Here is a 23,020-nt window from a genome sequence, read left to right on the forward strand (position 1 = left end):
TCCATGTCGAGACCAAATATAATTGGGTAGTCCCAATCATCACACAGTATGTCTTTCAGTGCACAAAGGACGAAATGGTCGATGCAGCACCAAGGAATATGAGATGTGTCTGCACAAATAAAAAGCTGTATAGAACCCAAATTATGAGATCAATGAGATGATTCAGAGGCTTGATTTTTAGAATGGCTGAGAGTTGATTCAATTTTTATCCCCTGAATTACAACAGCACAACTACTTTGTGCCTTGAATAAAGACTACACTTTTACATAATTGAATATATATTCTTGAATCTATATATATAGTTATGGCAAGCAACATTGTAGTGGCAAATCTGACTGCAGATAAATGCACAGTCTTGATACACATACAAATTGCCATATTTTTGGGGAAAGATATTTGCTGTACTTTATTGCAATAGTCTGTGAAGTATTAGCCTAAAGCAGGAATATTACCACATTACACTCATAACACCATTTCATTACATGTTACTGCACAATGTATGTTCGCCAAAGAGGTACACTGTCATGAATGTGTTGCTAGACTTACTTGTCTTTCAGGAGTCTTAGATAAGCCCGTACTTGTGATAGTTTCAAATTTTCGCTAGCATTTGATTTGCTCAGCTTGATGTATTATGTGGATAATTTTTCTATGTTAAGCTCTCATGTTATTTCCGGTAAACATGTTCCCCCCCCCCCCCCAAAAAAAAAAAAAAAAAAAAGAAAGAAAGAAAGAAAGAAAGAAAGTAAGAAAGAGATTGCAGAGTTATCCTTTTATTTCACCATTGTCTCAGCAAAGCTGTTATACTACACTTTTCATGATGAATGGCTATACCGTATGTCCTCAAAAAAATTACAACGGTACCCTCCGCAATGGTAACTTTCAAAATAGGGAATCAATCTAAATACAATTTCAGGGTATGAAACTATAACTCATTGCCCACATCTTACAGAAAACCCCATTCGATTTGCTTCAGTGGTCAAAGAGGAATGGGGAATTTTGTAGAGCATGTCAGGAATCTCTTTCCTCCAAGTTCTGTCTATTGTGTTTACACATTAGCATGCAGTTCCAAGAGCATCCAGTGCTAAACTTGGAAGAATCAGACTCATGACATGCTTTGCAACAATCCACATTTCTCTGTGACCGCTTAACCAAATTGAATGGGGTTTTCTGCAAAATAGAGCTAAGATGTTATATTTTAAGACCCTTGAGTAGCATTTAGACTGCTTAATCAAATTGGGTGTTATCAATGCGAAAATTTGATTGTAATTTTTTTTTTTTTTGGACATACTGTACAGTGCACTCCTGTTATAGTAAAGTTGTCGGAACCAGCAGCTTTCTTTCCTTGGAACAGCATAGTATAGAAAGATATATGAATGATAGTTTTTGAACCTGAACTTTTACTTTGTTGTAACGAGAATTTTGTTATAACTATTTTCATTCTCACGGTAGTGCACTGTATATTTGAACGTAGAGACATAGGAGGCATGCATGGTCATTTTCTCGCTCCAGCCTTTTTAATCCATGTCGAGAGAGCGGAGACTTAATTAGCAACTACTAGACTACTCTCTTCATCGTGATACAGTTGCATTAAAGCGATTTATCTGGGAACATTGAGAGTGTCAGCTCTCATTACACTCCATTCAAAGGTCAGATATGCACATGGAGCATGTTTCACCGTGACTACATACTGAGATGTTCCCTTCATTCCTGTGCTGTTGTGAAGCGTGAATCTTTGGGTCAATTTATCAATTCCTTAAGAATCAAAACATATTGGATATACTTCAGCAGTGGGCATTTCTCCTTCTTTTTTTTTTTTCTTCAGGACATGTGAAATTTCCTTTGGGTTTCACTGTTGTTTGTGCACAAAATCTTCGTGATGAGGTTGTGTAGTTGTCTATCTTAGAAATGGCATTTAGTGTTCCACAATGAAACAGCGATTCCGATGTACCCCGTCTCTGTGTGAGTTGTGTATCTCTACAAGTTGTATCTTGTAATGTACGGCTTTGCGAGTTGCTCTGGTGTTAGGAAGTTGATCATCTGGCAGGAATTTGATTACTATATGAATCAAGGTGGTAGCAGAGGAAGCACATTGGTGTGAGTGAGTCCTCATGCTGCGATCATTGTCTCGAGTTGGTGATGCCTGCTCTGAGGTTATTAAGCAAATGTTTCCGCTCCAGCAGAGACTCCAACTCTCCCGCTTTCGACAGGAGATCTCCCACCAAAGGTCCATTTTTGCAAAATCTCCCCTCTCCCTCTTGAGATTAGATTTCTCCCACCCTGGCTCTGTGTCTCCCACTTGTATGGTTTTGTAGATGCCAGTCAATTTCATATGCATGCATGAATATCATCTGCATATGATATATGACATGAAGTTTTATTAAGCCAAAATATATGATTTGAATAATTGAATTTGTACTAAGTGCCATCGTATATTGAAAAATATGCCTGAGATAGCACGATATAGCATCTAGGATCATAATGACCTAAGGGACATCGCGCTTCGTGCACATCAAGTTGGAGTCTCCCGTTTGCTAGGGGTTTCATGCGGGAGAATCTCCAGATCAGAAGGTGCTTGGGGTTGGAGTCTCTGCTCCAGCATGCAGAATTTTATGCAGAATTTGAACAGAAGCATCAGGAACAGAGATATTTGATGAAAAAAAGAGAAGAGAAATTCATGTAGAGCTAAGAATGGATGCTGCCAAACAGCCAGTTTTTCCTTGTGTATTTTTCCTTGTCCGTCATGTCATCAAGAGTCACAAAAGCTCTGCCGGTTGAGCCATATTTAATCAAAGCTTTCTGTTTTGCACTCGAGCTGAGAAGTCTGAATCGTAAAAGCTTGAAATGTGAAAGCTTTCCTCGTGGTTCAGGCCCTTAGATTAGGGATTCTATGTTGGGAGTATAAGTTTCCTTAATAATAGGAATGACATTGAAACAGCTCCGTAAACTGCCAAAAGTAACTGCAAATGTTGTAATTTTGCATTAGTCACAGGGTTTTGCCCGGTGGGGCCCTAAAAGCTGTGCCAGATCTATTGCGTATTTAGTTGCAGTTCACCAGTACTGATGCAGTAGTTATCACTGTCAAAAACAATAGAGGATGAAAATGAAGACATTTCGATACAAACAAAGGTCACATCTCTGAATGAAAGGACCGGTTCGTAGAAGGAGAGAGAGAAAGAGAGTGTGTGTGCATGTGAAATAGGTGCAAACACTGTGTTGTGTATGTGGCTGCTAGTTCAGTTGCATGCTGTGTCAGGCCAGTGAAACATTTCGTACACACAGAACTTACATGTATGTAAAATTGTAACTCTGTTTTATAGCAAAGCTGATGGCCAGTTTAAGTCTTGGGCTGGAATATGTTTTGTTTGGGGGTATTTGTTTTGTTTTTTGGCTGCTTCAGTAGAAACAGGACAAATGTTTTCATTTTTTTTTTTCACATTTGCGGTGAGATACTTTCTTTCCCTGGCCAGTTCCTGCACAACGCTTGTGAGATGAGGCATGCCTCATCAGTGAATGAAATGTGAATTAGATGCTTTTTCTGGTATTACAGTTAAGATACTTTTAGTGTAGTGAGACTGAACTTGCTTCTGAAGCAATTACCTGTATACAATATGTGTTGAACAAATGATATGAACTTGTTTTAATATATAGAAATAATGGAAGATAAAGAGTTCTATTTTTTATACTGCTACATTCAGTAGAGTTGAGTTATACATTGTGATAAAAATACATTTTATGAAAGCATCATAAATAGGTGAAAATGTGATTTTATTTGCTAGTAAATTTTGTATGTTTTGTTTGGATTTCTTTGTATAGATTGATGCCATGTATGTTTATATAGTGTTCATAGCAAGAGAAATGAGATATATTTAATTATGATTTTAATTGTTATGAGTATTATACCACTGGCTTTCCAGTCATTCTATCAAATGTTTTATATGAGAGGGGCGGTCGTGCAAGCAACAATGATAACACTATTTTCACTGACTTTATTTTCCTTGCCAAAGAATATTTCTTTCTTTTTTACATTTCTAATACTTGAATGCTAATTTGCAGTGACAAGTGACAACTACAGTAGGCCCTCTCATGTTGTTTAATTAGGATGGAAACTGATTTCTTGCCTGAAAAAAAAAAAAAGAGACAGTTTTTATTGAAGCTGGCCACATTGTAATTTGCGATAGATATTTTTCACATAGTTACTAAAGTGAAGACAATATTCCTTTGCACTACTGCACATACAGTGCATCGAGTTCTCTGCTATAGACAAGTTTTATGTATGAATGTGATCTGGACAGTAATTCTTTGTACAGTCGTGATGCAGCAATGGTAGTAATACTACTGATATTTGGGGGAAATGCATTGTGTGGTCATAATTGATGAACTTATGATAATGAAAATGTGATGATGACTCTGACACTGGTAGGGCTACTACCTCTACGACTAATGTGACTATTTCCACTTCTACCACCATTTCTACCATTACTACCAGCTATAATGAGAAGTCTTAGTCACCAATCAGATGCCTCGTTTTGACCTTATAGTGTGATGAATGTATCCATTATAAAACAGTTTCATAATATATTAAAGCTTGAACGTTTAGCAAGAGAACCATGCTTGCCTCTCACAGAAACACTCCTCTCTCCTGAACAGTGACTTTTTATCTTCCCAATAATTATGCAGGCTGATTGAACAGCAAGCCAATTAGCTGACCGCCAATTGCTTTTGAATACAGAAATCCACTTGTGGCATCATTCTTCCCCGAACTTTGCATGGTCATGCAGTCTTTGTTCTTTTATGTAAAGCTTGTTTCACTTCCTTCTCAAAAATGTGTCACTTTCGTAAAGTCTTAAAGGATCAAAGTTTCAAAGTGTAATGATAAGGACAATAGTGATAAGGCCAACGACAGCAACAAAATGACATCTGTAACAAAATTTTAATTTTGTAGATATACTGACCACCATCACCATCATATTCATCCTGACTTTTATCATATTAAGAAATATTAATCATGGAATATTGTGTTAATGAGTCAAGATGATTATGTCACATTGACAAGATTTCAGGCCAGACCAATTTAGGGGTTCTGAGTTTGTGGAATTGTGTGGCTTACTGCAGCTTCCAGTAGTGGCTAGTTCACTGTTTGCCAAATATTCAAAAGATGTATCCAGGAAATGGGGGAAAAATATTGAATGCTGAAAATCATGAGGGGGTAGATAAAACTGTTTCAAGCACGGTTCTAGTGTGTCTTGTCATATTTATGTAACAAATTGATTTGATTTGAGCATTGTTTGTTTGTTTGTTTTTCTTTTTCAGGAGGCACATGAAAACAGATCTCACAGTGATATGCATTGTGACAGTGTGTATAGACCAAAGGCTTTTGCTTACCTATAATAATCATGCCCTAAGTTGTGGCTCAGAAATGATGTAATGTCCCGTGGGTGACAAGACCGCATATCTCAATAAGCATATATCAAAAATGACTCCGAGCTCGATTTTCAATATCAGAAATACTGAGTTTAGTTTTAAAACAAGAGCAATTATTAGTGGAATCTATCACAATATTTCTACATTATTTGATGTCGGCATTGATGTTACATGTATTTTGCAAAAGTCTTGCAAACTTGAAGGTGTTTTTTTTTTTTTTTTGGTTCTCTCCCTCCTAAAAATTCGTGATTTTAGGTATCAGGTTTTGTATCAGTATGTAATTTTTATATTCCATACAAAGGACCTTTATTTTATCAAGTTTACAGTGTATTATGCCTAAAGTTCTTGAATATTGACATTCGCTTTATGTCCTTACCTCCTGGTATGCTAGCATACTTTGTGCATACTTTGTGCATACTTTTATCTACTCCATGTTTGAAATACTGGGTTAAGTGGGCTGATATGATGGAATAAACATAATTTCCCACATTCCCACTGGACTCTGAAAGAGATCATTAGCTTTTAAATCATTGTGGGAAAAAGATGATGATAATACAAAAACAGAAGAAGAGGAGGTGGACAAATCGTATATAGTTTCATACAGCAGTTATGAACTGACATGCTTTCTGTATCTATATGTCAAAATCCAACTATTCAATTCAATACAATTCAATAGTGTATTTATTTCTATCATCAAAAAGAAAAGAAAAAGTTGACATAATCCAAAGTGATACAATTTTTGCTGTTGCTGAAAAAAACAACAACCCCAGTCCAACTGTATCTGTTAAACTAAAATGCAAATTGTTAGATCATTCCCACATCTGGTGAAAAGGTATATGAAAATATGAGTATGTATGCAAAAGGAGTCTACTCTATGAATATACTTGCCTTGTTTATATCAACTCAGTATCTACACAAGTGATGTTTACCAGAAGAAATGTATAGATTAGTAAGGTAGCATGTTATGCATTCTTTTTACTTTCAATTGTGCTACATGTACTGTGTAGTCCAAATTCATGTACAATCAAGTTTGGCAGTATAAAGTGTCAGTACTGACATTGGGACACAACCAAAATATCATTGTCATGAATTTTTAGTCAAAATGGGTATTGCCTATAACTTTCTTTATTTCATATATACAGTACTCAGCTTTAATATGTTGTAAAGTTTCATATAACCGACAAATATCAGTTTTGTTTGTATAGAAATTCAGTGTTGTTATTCCCTGTGAATAAATCTTTCTCAGAGTAACAGAATTATTGTTCAGATGTATAAATGATGTTATATTTACTGACAGAGTTACATGTAGCTACAGCTACTCTTCTACTGAATTTCATATGTCGGGTTTGTGTACAATAGGTATCACAAACTTTGCATTTTATACTATCTTTTTTTTAATTCAAAGCATACAATAAATGAATACATACATATGCTTTAAATACTTCAGACATTAATATGTCACTTTTTTGTTTTGTTCTGTTTTGTTTTGTTTTTTTTTTTTCTTCTTGGGGGGGGGGGGGGGGGGAAGAGGTGTGAGCAAGTGGCCAAGATTACTTTGCGGACTTCTCCAAATTTCAGTCATCTTTTCGCATGGAACAATGTGCCTGTTTGACACCGTTGTAATACACAAATGATGCACAGGATGGGGTGGATCGATGAAAATTAGATGCGTGAGTTTAACTTTGAAACTAGAGTTTAAGTTTGGAACTGCTTAAACCCACGAGCACAGCAAATGGGTTTTAGACTGTTCCAAAGTTAAACAAGAGCATCAAATTCTCATTGATCCACGAAATAGGCCGGTGCATCATTCGTGTTATTAAATGGGCCCGTAAATTCATGAAATACAACTTTCCTCCCCATCACCACCTACTACCACCATTTTTACTAATACTACCGGCTATAATGGGAAATCTTTGTCACCAATCAGATGCCTAGTTTTGACCTTATAGTGTGATGAATGTATTCGTCATAAACAGTTTCATGATATATTAAACCTTGAACATGTAGCAAGAAAACCATGCTTGCCTCTCACAGAAACTCTCCTCTCCCCTGAACAGTGACTTTCTATCTTCCCAATAATTATGCAGGCTGATTGAACGGCAAGCCAATTAGCTGACTGCCAATTGCTTTTGAATACAGAAATCCACTTGTGGCATCATTCTTCCCCGAACTTTGCATGGTCATGCAGTCTTTGTTCTTTTATGTAAAGCTTGTTTCACTTCCTTCTCAAAAATGTGTCACTTTCTTAAAGTCTTAAAGGATCAAAGTTTCAAAGTGTAATGATAAGGACAATAGTGATAAGGCCAACGACAACAACAAAGTGACATCTACAGCAAAATTTTGTAGATATACAGACCACCATCACCATCATATTCATTGTGACTTTTATCATATTGAGAAAATTGATCGTGGAATATCGTGTAAATGAGTCCAGATGATTATGTCAAATTGACAAGGCTCCAGGCCATACCAAAAAGGGGTACTGAGTTTGTGGAATTGTGTTGCTTACTGCAGGTTCCAGTAGTGGTTGGTTCATTGTATGCCAAATATTCAAAAGATTTGTCCAGGAAAAGGGGGAAAATTTTTTAAATGCTGAAAATCATGAGGGGGTAGATAAAACTGTTCCAAGCACGGCTCCTGTGTGTCTTGTCATATTAATGTAACAAATTGATTTGATTTGAGCACTATATTTCTTCTTTTTTTTTTCAGGAGGCACATAAAAACGGATCTCACAGTGATATGCATTATGACAATGTGTATAGTCCAAAGCAAAGGTTTTTGCTCACCTATTATCAAGCCCTGAGTTCTGGTTCAGAAATGATATAATGCCCCTTGGGTGACAAGACCTCATATCTCAATTAACATATATCAAAAATGACTCCGAGCTCAATTTTCAATATCAGAAATACCGAGTTTAGTTTTAAAACAAGAGCAATTATTAGTGGAATCTATAACAATATTTCTACATTATTTGATGTCAGCATTGATGTTACATGTATTTTGCAAAAGTCTTGCAAACTTGAAGGGTTTTTTGTTTTTGTTTTGTTCTCTCTCTCCTAAAATTCATGATTTTAGGTATCAGGTGCTGTATCAGTATTTAATTTTTATATTCCATACAAAGGACTTTTATTTTATCAAGTTTACAGTGTACTATGTCTAAAGTTCTTGAATATTGACATTTGCTGTATGTCCTTACCTCCTGGTATGCTAGCATACTTTGTGCATACTTTTATCTACTCCGTGTTTAAAATACTGGGTTAAGTGGGCTGATATGATGGAATAAACATACATTTCCCACATTCCCACTGGGCTCTTAAAGAGATCATTAGCTTTTAAATCATTGTGGGGAAAAAGATGATGATAATACAAAAACAGAAGAAGAGGAGGTGGACAAATCGTATATAGTTTCATACAGCAGTTATGAACAGACTTGCTTTCTGTATCTATATGTCAAAATCCAACTATTTGCTGTTGCTGAAAAAAAAATACCCAAGTCCAACTGTATCTGTTAAACTAAATGCAAATTGCTAGATCATTCCCACATCTGGTGAAAGGGTATATGAAAATATATGAGTATGTATGCAAAAGGAGTCTACTCTATGAATATACTTGCCTTGTTTATATCAACTCAGTATCTACACAAGTGATGTTTACCAGAAGAAATGTATAAACTAGTAAGGTAGCATGTTATGCATTCTTTTTACTTTCAATTGTGCTACATGTACTGTGTAGTCCAAATTCATGTACAATCAAGTTTGGCAGTATAAAGTGTCAGTAATGACATTGGAACACAACCAAAATATCATTGTCATAAATTTTTAGTCAAAATGGGTATTGCCTATAACTTTCTTTATTTTATAGATACAGTACTCAGCTTAATGTTATATGTTATAAAGTTTCATATAACTGACAAAATCAGTTTTGTTTGTATAGAAATTAAGTGTTGTTATTCCCTGTGAATAAATCTATCTCAGAGTAACAGAATTATTGTTCAGATGTATAAATGATGTTATATTTACTGACAGAGTTAGCTACAGCTACTCTTCTACTGAATTTCATATGTTGGGTTTGTATCTAGGTATCACAAACTTTGCATTTTATACTCTCTTTTTTTTTAATTCAAAGCATACAATAAATGAATACATAGATATGCTTTGAATACTTCATACATTAGCATGTCACTTTTTGTTTTGTTTTGTTTTGTTTTGTTTTGTTTTTTTCTTCGGGGGGGGGGGGGGGGGGGAGAGGTGTGAGCAAGTGGCCAAGATTACTTTGCTGACTTATCCAAATTTCATTCATCTTTTCGCATGGAACAATGTGCTTGGTTTACACCATTGTGATATACAAATAATGCACAGGATGGAGTGGATCAATGAAAATTAGATGTGCAAGTTTAACTTTGGAACTCGAGTTTAACTTTGGAACTGTTTAAACCCACGAGCACAGCGAATGGGCTTTAGACTGTTCCAAAGTTAAACAAGAGCATCAAATTCTCACTGATCCACCAAACAGGCCTGTACATCATTCGTGTTATTAAATGGGCCCGTAAATTCATGAAATACAACTTTTCTCCCCATCATGCGTCCGGTACACCTACAACACTATACGAGACTTGAGCCATGCGTTCGGAGTTTACCGGATGCATGGCTCAGTAGTGTGGATCAGTAAAAATCAATGCATGACAATTGACCGATCGGGTTGCACAGATTCTAAAGCCCATTTTATAAAACTGACTATTGACAGTCACCTTGAGCAAAACACGAGGGGTCGGCACTTTTTTGTTTCTTTTTCTTGTCTAGGTAGGTAGGTGGACCACTTTACTGGGTTTCATAGCACCCTCCTCTTTGCGATGAATAGAGGAGGGTGCTATGAAACCCAGTAAATAGAGGAAGTGGGATCTCTTACATGCATGAGTCATAATTCCCAAACATATAGGACCTCTATTTTTAATGTCCTTATTGTAGTGACAGGGTGTTATGCCTCCTACTAGAGGGGATAGTACGATTACACACAACATCCCTCGGCCAGACAATACTGAGAATTAAACCTAGGTTGTTTGGACTAGGAGGCAAACGTGCTATTGACCGAGCCAAATCATTGCCCTATAGCAAAGTCATCATGGAGTTAAGAGGGATGATTGTATGAGTCCATGGCCAATGTATATTTTCTGTGGCATTTGTGAAACTTGCAAAAATACTGAGGCATAGAAAGTGAAGAACATACAGAATATGACGTAGGATCCTATGCTGATTTCTTTTTCTGATATGCCAAGCATTAAAGGACAAGTTCACCTTGATATACATGTGGATTGAGTGAATGTGCCAACATCAGTAGAACACGTCAGTGAAAGTTTGAGAAAAATCAGGCAATCTGTTTAAAAGTTGTGAATTTTTGAAGTTTCTGCGCAGTCACTGCTGGATGAGAAGTCTACTACTGTTTATGATGTCACATGCTTAGAATGATATGAGGAAAAAGAAAGAATTCCACAAAATTTTATTTTTTGAAAAAAGTACACATTCCATAGACATGTTACTGATGTATGTTAAGGGTGATATTATCACCCATGCCTTCTGAAAGAGGCAAGTGAAGCACTCTTATTACGCAAGAAAAGTGAAAATATGTTGAATTTTCTGTATATTTTCTTTATATCGTTCTACACATGTGACATCACAAGTTGTAACAGTCTTTTCATCCAGAGATGGCAGCACTGAATTTTAAAAATTCCTTAGTTTTAAACAGATTGTCTGATTTTCCTCAAACTTTCACTGATGTGTTCTACTAATATTGCTGCATTTTCTCAATCTACATGCATATTTAGGTGAACTTGTCTTTAGGCATTCATAATGTACATGCGGGAGCGTGCGCACAAACACACACACACACACACACATCTATATGACAGTGCACTCCAGTGATTACTAACATGGATATAATGAAATTTCTCCTTACAATAATGTACAAATCCTGGTCCAAAAATTATCATGTATACATCTTCATATTCTGTTTGGCTATAATAAAATTAATGGCATTATTTACCATTTGCAGATGAAACAAAAACCCATATACAAACTGTGAACAATAGTTATAATAAAATTGTTCCTAGAATAAATCGTCTACAGTTATGGTTTTATATTGATATGTTAGTTTTCATATCTCTAATATATTTTAGGCATACAACTGACCTACACATAATGCATCAAATGTGGTAACTCGAAAATTTTCAAATCACTGCTCCAAATAGTAAACAATACCTTTAAGATATAATGAAAAAAAACTGCTAGTCTGAAGAACCTTGTTATGTTTGGTTTTTGAATAAATTGAATTGAATTGAATAACAAGAGTGCACTGTCTATCACCCAAGTATTAACAAAACCTGTCTCACAGTTCATGTTCTCTGTGTACTATTTTAACACCAATTGAAGACACCAAACCAACCACACGAGAATTCAAGTTACAAAAGTAATTGTTTATTCTAAAGATATATATGCTACTTCCACAGACATAAATTTCCCTAGTACTTTTCTAGATGAGTTGCACATCAACTCCACAAAAAATGAAGTACACATTACTGACAGGACTAGCATTTCAGTGTGGATCTGTAAAATCATATTCAAATTCTTGTTGAAATGTTGACATGATTGTAGTAACTCTTATCTAGTCACAACTGAAGAGTACAAATTTGGGTGTCACATTTAAGAATGTGAACGAATGAGGATTGAATTTAACCATCTGAACACTATACATAGATAAAATATGGTGAGTTTTTAAGATTCGCTCCACTGAAAAGTTTCCAAGATTTAAAAAAAAAAAAATTCTGACTTTCTTCTTTCTTTCTTTTCAAAGCACAAGTTGGCACAGATTTGAGTGGTAGAAAGACAATAGTATCGAAGAGTTGGATCTGCTTGCTCCGTCTGTCGTGTGTACTCTTTTCAGAGGGCCAGTCAACTCCAGATGATCACACTAAAACATGGCTCCTACATCAACTGATAATGTCCAACAAATAGCCTCCCTCTCATCTACTTGCTCCTAAATCATGCAAAAAACTGGTAAGTTTGCATTCACCTTACTACAAAATATGAATCAAAATACTTCTGAGAGTAAGTAGGAGAGAGAGAAAGAGAGTGATATGGAGAGAGACAGAGGAAGAGGGAGAATATTACAATGGGAATGAAATACATTCATTTGATAGTACAAACTCTGAAAGAAAATATACTCATTGTAAGGACATAATGTCGCTCCTCCTATACTACCAAGAAAGCAGAATGTTAAAGACTAGTTTCAGCTATTACAAAGACTCCCAGCATATCACATCCTCAGTATGACAGTAGTTGTCTGCAAAAGCATCAACAAATCTTAGAAAATCAAGCAGCAATTTCTGCATCTACTGCCATACAAATGAAAGTACTTTTCCAAACAGTGTCTAATCAATATAATCACCTGATTCATGGCAGGTTTCCTGACTCGTATCCTCAATTATAGCTCTATTCATACTAAGCAGCTGCAGAATTATTCATCAGTTTTGAAAATTTTGGGGCACTTTTTCTTCCACATGCTTCCACTGCCACAAATGAAGGGACAAGACTTTAATGCCTCAGTCACTATGATTTGATTCATGTTTTTCATTCCTCTGGCATTACCAGTCTGTTTGGGATTTTGACTAATCCTTCTGTTCATTTATATATTGTGCATCTATAAAAAAAAGAACAAAATGCCTGCATACAACTTCTATTTCACTATGCATGAAAACTAAAGGATCAAAACGTTAAAGTAGATTGAGTAAATGTAACACAAAGCTGCTCCTCAGTTTTGACCGTGAAGCTACGATGAAGCTGAAAAGGACTATCAAAATGATTATGCGGTTTGGGGAGGTAATGTAAACAAGTGTGTGAGCGCAATAATTCTTGCAAAACTCGTTTGATGAATATCTTTTTTTTTACGGTCAGTGATTGTAAGCCACAACACAGCAACAAGAATCGGTTTCTGAGTAGATGTCAGAGCTTTGTCGTGACGCCCGAGCAGCTTCCTCCGCCGCCGCTGCCACTGCTGCGGCAATCTACTGGAAGCGGATCTGGTGGATGGTGACGGCACCCTCTATGAGCAAGGTGTTGACATGGGCGCACGGGATGCGGTGGTTGTATTCGATAAAGTGCTGTCCATTGACGGCCACCTTGTAACCCTGGGGCTCACAGAGGATGATGACCTACCATTGCATTGAAGTGAAAACAAAAAAATTATTTTCCCCTCCTGCTGACGGTTCATTTTTGTGGATATTTTACAAGCACTTACAATCATCTGATGCACTGGATACAATAATTCTTCTTCAGTACATCTTAGGAACGGAATTGCAGAAAAGATTTTAATGCTATTCGATGGGACACCATAGAACTTCACAATTTCAATGTATGTCCAGTTTAAATGAAACCTTTCATACCTCTCTTTTCTACACTTCACTGCATCAAAGTCAGCTAAAACATGAGTGGCAGTTATGGACCTTTAGATGCCCTTACACTACCACATTTTATTGGCATTCAGGTAATCCCCTAAACAAGAACAAACAAACAAACAAACAAACAAACAAACAATCAATCAAACAAGCAAAAAAAAAAAAGAAAAAAGCTTGACCATAAAATAATGTTTAAATAGAAAACTCATCCAGGTGGTAACTAAGGCCTTCATAGTGATATAGGGATTTGGAAAACACTGTATGCCATGTACAATATTTCCAAAATTGAGATTTTACAAGTGACTTATTTTGCGATCGAGAACCATAGTGGCTGCATAAAAAGTAAGCACTATCCCGTTCGAAGAGAAAAGTTTGCAATCTCCTACAATTGATAATTGATATAATTTTGCACCACCTTTCTGTTATGAGAGGCAGTATTCCAAAAATAAAACTGTAGCAAAATATGGGTCATACACAGTAGTTTGATCCCTATTGAATGACAGTTAATTTCAGTGCATTTGTACTGATCAGCAAATGCTAAAGACGGGAACAGGGCCATGTTTTATTAAAAGATAACATCGATTTCAATTTTTTTCCTTTAATACCACACAGGCTGCCATAGACTTACAGTTGAAATCAACTACATAATCAATTTTAACTCTTCATAAAACAGGGCCCAGATACGTTAAATGGTGAACAAATCAAAGAGGATTCAAGAGCAGATCGACTCACCTCAAAGAATCCGTTAGGAGCAAAGGGGAAGTAGGGGGCAGTCTTCTCTTCACTACCCCACTTCTGGTTCTGCAGGGTGTTACGCACCACGGCCTGGGCCTGGAAGCGGGGATTGAAGTGGAGGGCGATGTTGGGGCGGGGATTGCTTCCGACGCCACACTGAAGGTTGATATGGAACCTGTCCGAAAAGGGGGGGGGGGGGGCATGGAATGACAATGAAAAGTCAGTTTCTCTCAATTTTCAGTTATTCTATCCCCAAATATGCAGATCACAGACCCCAATTTTCAGGGGCAGGAGTTGATGATGACATGCAGTGTGTCTATATCTACTCATGAAGAAAAAAACTTGAAACCACTTTCTTTCCATTAGCTCTTCTTTAGAGGTACATACCATTCCTTTCATCAATCTATATATCTATTCATCTTGCAATATACCCATATGTCTATCCATATATCAAATCTGTCAATCTGTCCAGTATTATACCTACCAACCTATCTATAACACCTATCACAAAGTAAGGGAGTAAAGACCAAATAGCTAGAGCTCTATGATTCATTCTTCCATCTCACTGACAAGTCATTTGTTTCTCCATTTTACTAGAAGACAAACTCAACAACAGCATGTCAAGATGAAATGAGTCATCTACAAGACTCTTTAAAGAGCTACCAGATATTTCATTCCCCACATCATCTTGAAGGCAGAGAAGTGATTTTTGGTGTAAAAATTAAAATTTCAAAACACAGAAAATCTTGGTCAATGTTTAAGTATAAAGCCTATCATCTAAGCTGCTGCTTATTTCATCAGAATCCACATCAATTAAAGGTTTATTGTAGAAGAGAACTCAACACGAGAGGCATCAGATTTTGAGCACAATGAAGGCGGATTTCAATCACTTCCACAGAGCAGTTGAAAGCCATCGATGTATCTCAAATCACATGATCTAAACATGCCCATCCAAAGCTATCCAACTTTCCCCCTAATCTTACCCTGCCAACCCCCCCCCCCCCCCCCCACAAGAAAAAAAAACAAAAAACAAACAAACATACAATTCCAGACGAACACAAAAATAAAGTTCAAGCAAAGCTAACTTAACATATGAAACAAACAGAAAAAAAAACAGCAGACAAAACAAACCAGGAGGGAAAATATCTCTCCCTCATACCATGCTCAGCTTGCTGTTACTAACCTATCCGGGTTGGGGTTGACCTTTCCGCTGACAAAGATCATACGTCCGGGAGACATGCCATTTGGGATGGGGCCTGTGAAAGGCAGGGGCTATATGTGAGCAGCAGAAACACAGAGGGGAAATAATAAATAGAGAGAATGTCATTTCAACATCTTTGGCCTCATCCTGCTGTACTCATTGCTCAAAACTGCACAGGTGGAGACAAAAAAAGTCTATTTAAGACACCAGAACCTCTACTATCACCTGCTAGGCAGAACTCTCCATCAGTGAATGCAATTAAAGTAGAAATTTAGCATTTTAATTTGTGAAAACTCATATTTATATCAGTCACCTGATTTCCTGAAGACTTGACTTCAGCAAGCTCGATCCTCACACATACGGTCACAAGAAAAATCCCCCCCACCCTCCACATTCACAGGTTCTCATTCTTAGCTAATGATATGCATTCACGGCTGACGTTGTAATTTCATTCACAATGTTTTGTGCAAAGAAATATTGATATTACACCATCTCAACACCTATCCTTTTAACATCTCAGTAATTTCAATCATATAGAAGGCATTTCATCACTTGCAGCAATAAAAACTCACACGAACATAAAAATGAAAGTAAGTTGAAAACTTGAAAATACAGGCATTTGGAACAATTCTTTCACATTTTTATCAGCTTTACAACTGCCCAGGGCAAATCTTGTGTGCACAGCACACCTAATCACAGCAGGGGAGAATGTGTGGATTTAAATGCTAAATGCTAAACATGGACTGGATCAGTCTCAAATACTCAAATTGACAAAGGAATGTCTTCCAAAAAAAAAAGGGGGGGGGAGGAAAAAAAAAGTCCTGGAAAAGGGGGGGGGGGAATGGCCATGGGACTGTTTGTTCCTAGAAGATGGACATTATGGTGAAGTACTGAATTTCAACAGGGTTGTCAACACGCTACAAATAGCATTTATGGGATCATCATTATGTTCCCTGAACTTTGTTGAAATCTGATTGAGGAAAAAGGACTACTTACTGGGTTGACGATGCTGCCCCCAGGTGCAACATACTGTCAGGAGAAGAAAGAATATAATAAGAAGCTCAATGTAAAACAGCGACAAAAGAAGGATCATGAATCTGAATTGAACAGAATGTCTGCTTTGAAGGGAGAACCAGCTCCTACAGGAGAACTGGGCAATGGAATTCACAGTGTTCATGTTGGTCCTGCCCTATTCATTTTTTTCTTGTTCTCTCTCCTGTGAGGAAGAATCATTGTTCAACACAAGAATCTGCTGCCATGTTGAAATTGTTCGTTCTGTTTTTTACTAAGCATGCATTTGTGATTTCCTTCCTTGGCGTGAACTTGGAGTCAATCCTTTTGCCTGATGCCAGGTCTCTCCCAAAAATCTTTTGTTGCACTCTGAGAGAAAATAAAGTCTCTCTTTCAAGAACCAAATTCTATTTGCAACGTGAATATAAAACGCAAACGGACTGAAAACCACAAAAACGAAAGGCTTGTCTACTGTGCACTGCATGTGCATGCAGAGAATTGACTTTTGCTAACAATGACTTTGAGAAGCATAGCTTGGCTATGATTCAGTAGGTCCCCCTAATTAGATGACTTGCTAATTAAGCAACAGATGTTGTGTTAAAGGGTTGCTAATGACACTATGAGCACTGGCATCTGCTCCACTATCAAGATGGCACAATGTCTACACATGTTAACCCGTTGAGGACGAACTGATTTTGCTACAACACGCATTTCCCATAGACCTCTGCCTGAGTATACTCGGGAATCGTCCTCAACGGGTTAAAGGTAAAACACAGTCACTGTATGACTCCAGAAATTGTCAATTTTAGCTCTATAATGGACAAATATGCATAATAAATGTGAGAAATAATGCTGTGATAACATGATTTCTATTTAAAATAATTCATATCTTACACAAAAAGGTAAGCCAGAAGTATTACAGTCTCAAAGCATTCTGATCATACTCGTTACATTATGTTTTATAATCGTTAACATCAATTAAAATATTAAATATTCGGCTATAGCAGTATAGATTACACAAGAGTGAATAGCATGTGATTCAATACTACTGCTAGGGCATGTTTTGATCATCATGTACTGGTAATGTTCTACCTACCCACTGGTGAACAGGGAGGCCACTTCACAAATAGGAGTTGGTTACACCAACTTCTATTATTTCATACTTTCAATCTCAAAATACTCCCCAACAACTCATTATCCTGGCAAATCACATCAACCAGACAAGTTTCTTGTTAGATACTTTTGATACTTTGCACACAAATTCCAAATTTTGGAAGATGAATTTTAAAGATAATATAAAGTTTTGGTACCTCAAAAGTTTCCCTGAGTTTCCTTGTCTTAGTTTGTGTTTCAGGTTAAAGTACCTTTCATATAACTAACACTGTGAGAATTACTCGCCCCAAAGTGCTTTCATGTCTTAGTAATCATGCAATAATGGTTTCGTACCAGAGCAGAGCGGGCTATGAAAAATTCGAACGAGCCGTTAGTTTGACTCGATGCGGTACCGCGACAATCAATATACACGCATTGTACGAAACCATTATTGTATGATTACTAAGACATGACAGCACTTTGGGGCGATTAAGTCTCACAGTGTTAGTTATATGAAAGGTACTTCAACCTGAAACACAAACTAAGACAAAGAAACTCAGGGAAACTTTTGAGTTACCAAAACTTTATATTATCTTTAAGCCCTTCTGAGAATATGTCTCTGCTATTAAAGAAGATGGTGTTTATTTAGTTTGCCCAACATTTCTTGTTTCATCACATCCCTTGTCAATAAATATGGCTCTTTAAAAGCTTTCTGTAACATAAAATTCACAGGACTATTATTATTTGCGGTGGGGAAAACTATCAATCAAAACAGTGGAGAACAAGTGGTTAGTTTCTAAAGACTATTTACTTCACCTCTAAAAACAAAAACAAAACAAAAACATAACAAGACCTACTATAACCGCATGCTGAATCAGAGCTGCAATGGAGTGGTGAATGCTATCCACTTCAAGCATTAAATCATGCCATAATGCATAATGTTTTATCAAACTATCAAATCTAATGTACAACTTTCATATCAATTGTCCATTTGGACATACTACCAGGGATCATTAAGCAACACAAGCTTTGGAATCAATATTCTTATTTTCATAAATATATGTATTTTTTAATAATAAATTTTGTGTATGTACACAAATCATAAGTAATACATAATCTTAATTTTCCTGCTCTTGAAAAGGCATATCATATTGTTTGGCCTATAAAGAGTTCATGCATCAATTTATACTCCTCTTATTTTCGAAAATATATGTATTTTTTCATAATAAATCTTGTGTATGTACACAAAAGTAATAGATAATCTGTAATCCATATTTGTTCAAATTCGAACAAAAATGAGAAGGGAATGCAAGAAAAACAGTCCATGAAGAACTACATGTACTTCAAATTTTCCTGCGACTGACAAGGCATATCATATTGTTTGGCCCAAGTTTATGCCACAATTTATACCCTTTCATTGCATTTGTAACTGTACTGAAGAGTGAATCTGTATTCAACATGGTATTATTTTTTTCTTTGCATTATGAAATATTATTTGTTGTATAAGCATTCTGTAAACTTCTGTAAACAATTCTGTAAACTAACAATATGATTATGCTACTTCTTCAGTATTCCGTATTGCGCACAATTAGCTTCTCTATACTCAATGCTGCACACTGGCACTGGTCGGATGGTCCCTGACCAGTAAAAAATGGAAAAACTGGGTACCTACCAGTCCGACAGAAAGGTCAGACCAGTAGAAAAGAAGGGTCAATCATTCAATCATTTTCAATCATTTTTATGTACTGATGTATCAAAACATGTTATCTGGTATGAGCTCCTATTTTGTTTCAATGACTTTAAAGTAAACCTGGTTTGAATATAAATGCAAGGAAGATGTTATTTGAGTAAGGTACTTGACTGAAGTAAAATATTTGTGACAAATTAGAGTAAAATTTTCTCGCTCATATCACAAATTTTAATGTCATAATTTTATCATTAGTCTGTTTTAATTGATGAGTTCACTTATAATTACAAATGCAAATATCACTTACAAATTGTCACAAATGCACTACAACACACACAGGTCAACACAGAGACACACAGATAAACATTCTCACCGCTGCAGGAGCTGCTTCGTTGCCCCCTTGGAACCTGACAGAGTAGAGGTGGACCTTGCCATCGATGGCAAGGGTGTCGATGCGCCCGAGCCGAACCACACGATGGTTGAACTCGGTGAAGTGCTGGCCGTTCACTGCCACCTGATTGGACACAAATCAAGTCAAATTTGTCATATAATTTTTGTGATATTAATAACACAGACTAGTATTCCATACATCACATTCAAACTAAAAGATATAAAATTCTCCTTATCACATATAACTATTAGAACTCAAACATTGGCATTGCTATTTAATTTCTATTACAATGTGTCGACAAGGTTGTGTCCGTGCATAGCACAAGGTCTACTTGATCGATAAAGATGGTTTTGATAATAATGATTATAATGATATTAGAGTAGAACCTCATCTGTATCGGAAATTCAACTGAAATTGGTGTTAAACTTTTGATCTCAATACACGATATTTACCTCCGGAATGAAGGCTGTTTACAAGTGTCAACAACTGAAAATACCGGAGTACATGTACTGAGATCAAAAGTTTAACACCAATTTCACTTCAATAATTATGATAGTTGTGTTTGAAATACAAGCAAACCTGTCTATAGCGGCTACCCAAGGGAGACAAAAAAAAGTGGCCGTTATAGACAGGTGGCCGCTATAGACAGGTTATCCAACTTAGTGTGCATTGCCTACATGTACATTATCGTTGTATACATCTAAAAGTACTTACATGTACATACAATGTGTGTACGTATGCACACGTGTGTTTCATGCACTTAACAATAATGCCGGTGTTTATGAAATTGTTGCACAGTAGCATGTGTACAGTCGGAAGAAAGCTAAACACTGAGTGTATTATTATGACTGAATGAGTGATGAATGCAGCAGTGGCAATCACTGCACGTTGCCCAGGAATGACTGGAACGACTACAAAGCAGAAAAACACATTGAATTACTGGCTCGGCTATGGCTCCATCGGGTCTGTGGTCGCTATAGACAGGTTAAAATCTACCACGGGAAACAAAATTTGTGGCCACTGGCCACTTAGACAGGTGGCTGCCATACACAGGGTCTTTAACAGGGCTTTTCTCTTGGGGGGATTTTTCAGTGGCCGCTATAGACAGGTGGCTGCTATGGTAGGTTTGACTGTACATATTTTATTTTGAGTGGCTTGTGGGTCAGGCTGAGGATCCTACCTTGAACTGCTTGGCCTCACACAGGATGATGATCTCAAAGTTCTGGTTGTAGGCAAAGGGAAAGTACTGCTGACCCCTCTCCTCCGCTCCCCACTGCCCCTTCTTCAGGGCGTTGCGCACCACCACGTTGGCGCCGAAGCGGGGGTTGAAGTGGAGGGCGATGTCGGCCCGCGGCTGGACACTGGTACCACACTGCAGGTTGACGTGGAACCTGAGCACCAGAAACATGACAAGAAAATTTCCACTCTTACAGTGGTACTACCATAAAGATGTCATGAAGAATGCCAACAAACACAGACACAAGAAACCACTTTACTACAAATGCAAACACATGTACATGTGAAACATACAATGTCACAACTATCTAAAGTCCACTTCTCATAAGTTTGATTTTGATGTTGAATTTTTTATCATTTTGTACATTGCTATCATTTTGTACTTCAATAACATTATCCTCTCTTCTACCGTGTAGGACAAGTTCACCTATACCCCGATACATGTGCATTGGGTGAATGCAGCAATATCCATAGAACACAGCAATATCCGTAGAATACATCAGTGAAAATTTGAGGAAAATCAGACAATCCATTCAAAACTTATGAATTTTTAATGTTCCTGTGCAGTCGAAAAATAAGAAACATGTTTAATCTTCTTTTCATATTTTTTGTTCATTGTTCTACACATGAGTCATCAAAAGCTGTAGAAGTCTTCTCGTTTAGTGATGATGGCAGTGAATCTTCAAAAATTCATAACTTTTGAATGGATTGTCTGAATTTCCTCAAACTTTCTCTGACGTATTCTACAAATATTGCTGCTCTCAATCAACATGTACATGTATATTAAGGTAAACTTATCCTTTAAAGAGGAATTTAATACTGTGATGTTTAGAACTGGTCTTGTACTTGTAGTATGATTTCCACACATGTATAGTACGGTATCATTCACACAAATATATTGTAGGCTAAGCTTCAAAATATACACACACATCATTTGTGCTGGCACAACATCCGCCTGCATTTTGAAGTCAAAATACACACAAATACAAACAGTTCAGGTACTGAAATGATGAAAGACTGGACTTTGCATTTGGTGTAAACTGTCAGAGATTCATTTCTTCCTTGGTTCCAGTTCAGGCCTTTAAACACATGGACTGTATTCTTGCAACACACAGAGAATGAGTAAGTACATTGTACTTTCACACACACGATGATGATGATGTGTACAGGCATTTGGTCTTCTTCATACAAATAGATAAAAAGACTTTGGGGTGCAGCACAGGCAAGACTTACACAATCAATGTTGAGCATCACAAAAAAAAGTGTTGTTTCTGAATGAAAACGTTTTGCTAAGATTCATGATCAGAAATTCTCTAATACATGCAGCAATGTTGTTTTTTGTTTGTGTGTGTGGGGGGGGGGGGGAGGGAGGGGTGGGGCTGGAGGCTTAAATGGACAGTATAGTATTGGTGGGGATGAGGATTGGGCTTTTAAATTTCTGTAAGATACCAAAAAACCACTTATGAAATAGTACAGAGGATAACATTCTAAGAGGAATTCAAAGTTTATTTGATGAAAATCAGCTTTGGAATGGCTGAGACATCCAAAAAAAAAAAGGTAAAACAAAGCAATCCTACTAAAAGGTGGGTCTCACCTTTTATTAGAATTGCTCTTTTTTTTTTTTGATATCTCAGCCATTTAAAAAATTTCATCAAATAGATGCTGAATTTCTCTTAAAATTACATGCTCTTTCATATTTCATGAGGGGTTTCTCATTATCTCACAAAAAAATGTTAGAAACCTGAAGTTAGGTCTCAACCAAAACTGTACAATCCCTTTAATGCACGCATTAAAGGGTGTGTA

At 36.7% G+C, this 23,020-nt stretch overlaps 1 protein-coding gene across 1 annotated transcript in view; it reads right to left on the minus strand.

Moving 5' to 3' along the window:
- Positions 1–11,872: 11,872 nt before the first annotated feature.
- The window catches only part of LOC139723262 (galectin-8-like), a 47,439-nt gene continuing 36,291 nt past the window's right edge, over positions 11,873–23,020 (minus strand). The window contains exons 4-9 of the mRNA XM_071634520.1: positions 21,162–21,372; positions 19,964–20,104; positions 16,797–16,829; positions 15,783–15,871; positions 14,597–14,774; positions 11,873–13,621 (exon numbers count right to left, since the gene is read on the minus strand). Coding sequence (XP_071490621.1) covers positions 13,475–13,621; positions 14,597–14,774; positions 15,783–15,871; positions 16,797–16,829; positions 19,964–20,104; positions 21,162–21,372 — 799 coding nt within the window. The 3' untranslated portion in view covers positions 11,873–13,474. The remainder of the gene's footprint in view (positions 13,622–14,596; positions 14,775–15,782; positions 15,872–16,796; positions 16,830–19,963; positions 20,105–21,161; positions 21,373–23,020) is intronic.

This window comes from Diadema antillarum, unplaced genomic scaffold, assembly GCF_040938485.1.
Source record: "Diadema antillarum isolate AM-2024a unplaced genomic scaffold, OU_Dant_1.0 scf00000183, whole genome shotgun sequence".
NCBI lineage: Eukaryota > Metazoa > Echinodermata > Echinoidea > Diadematoida > Diadematidae > Diadema > Diadema antillarum.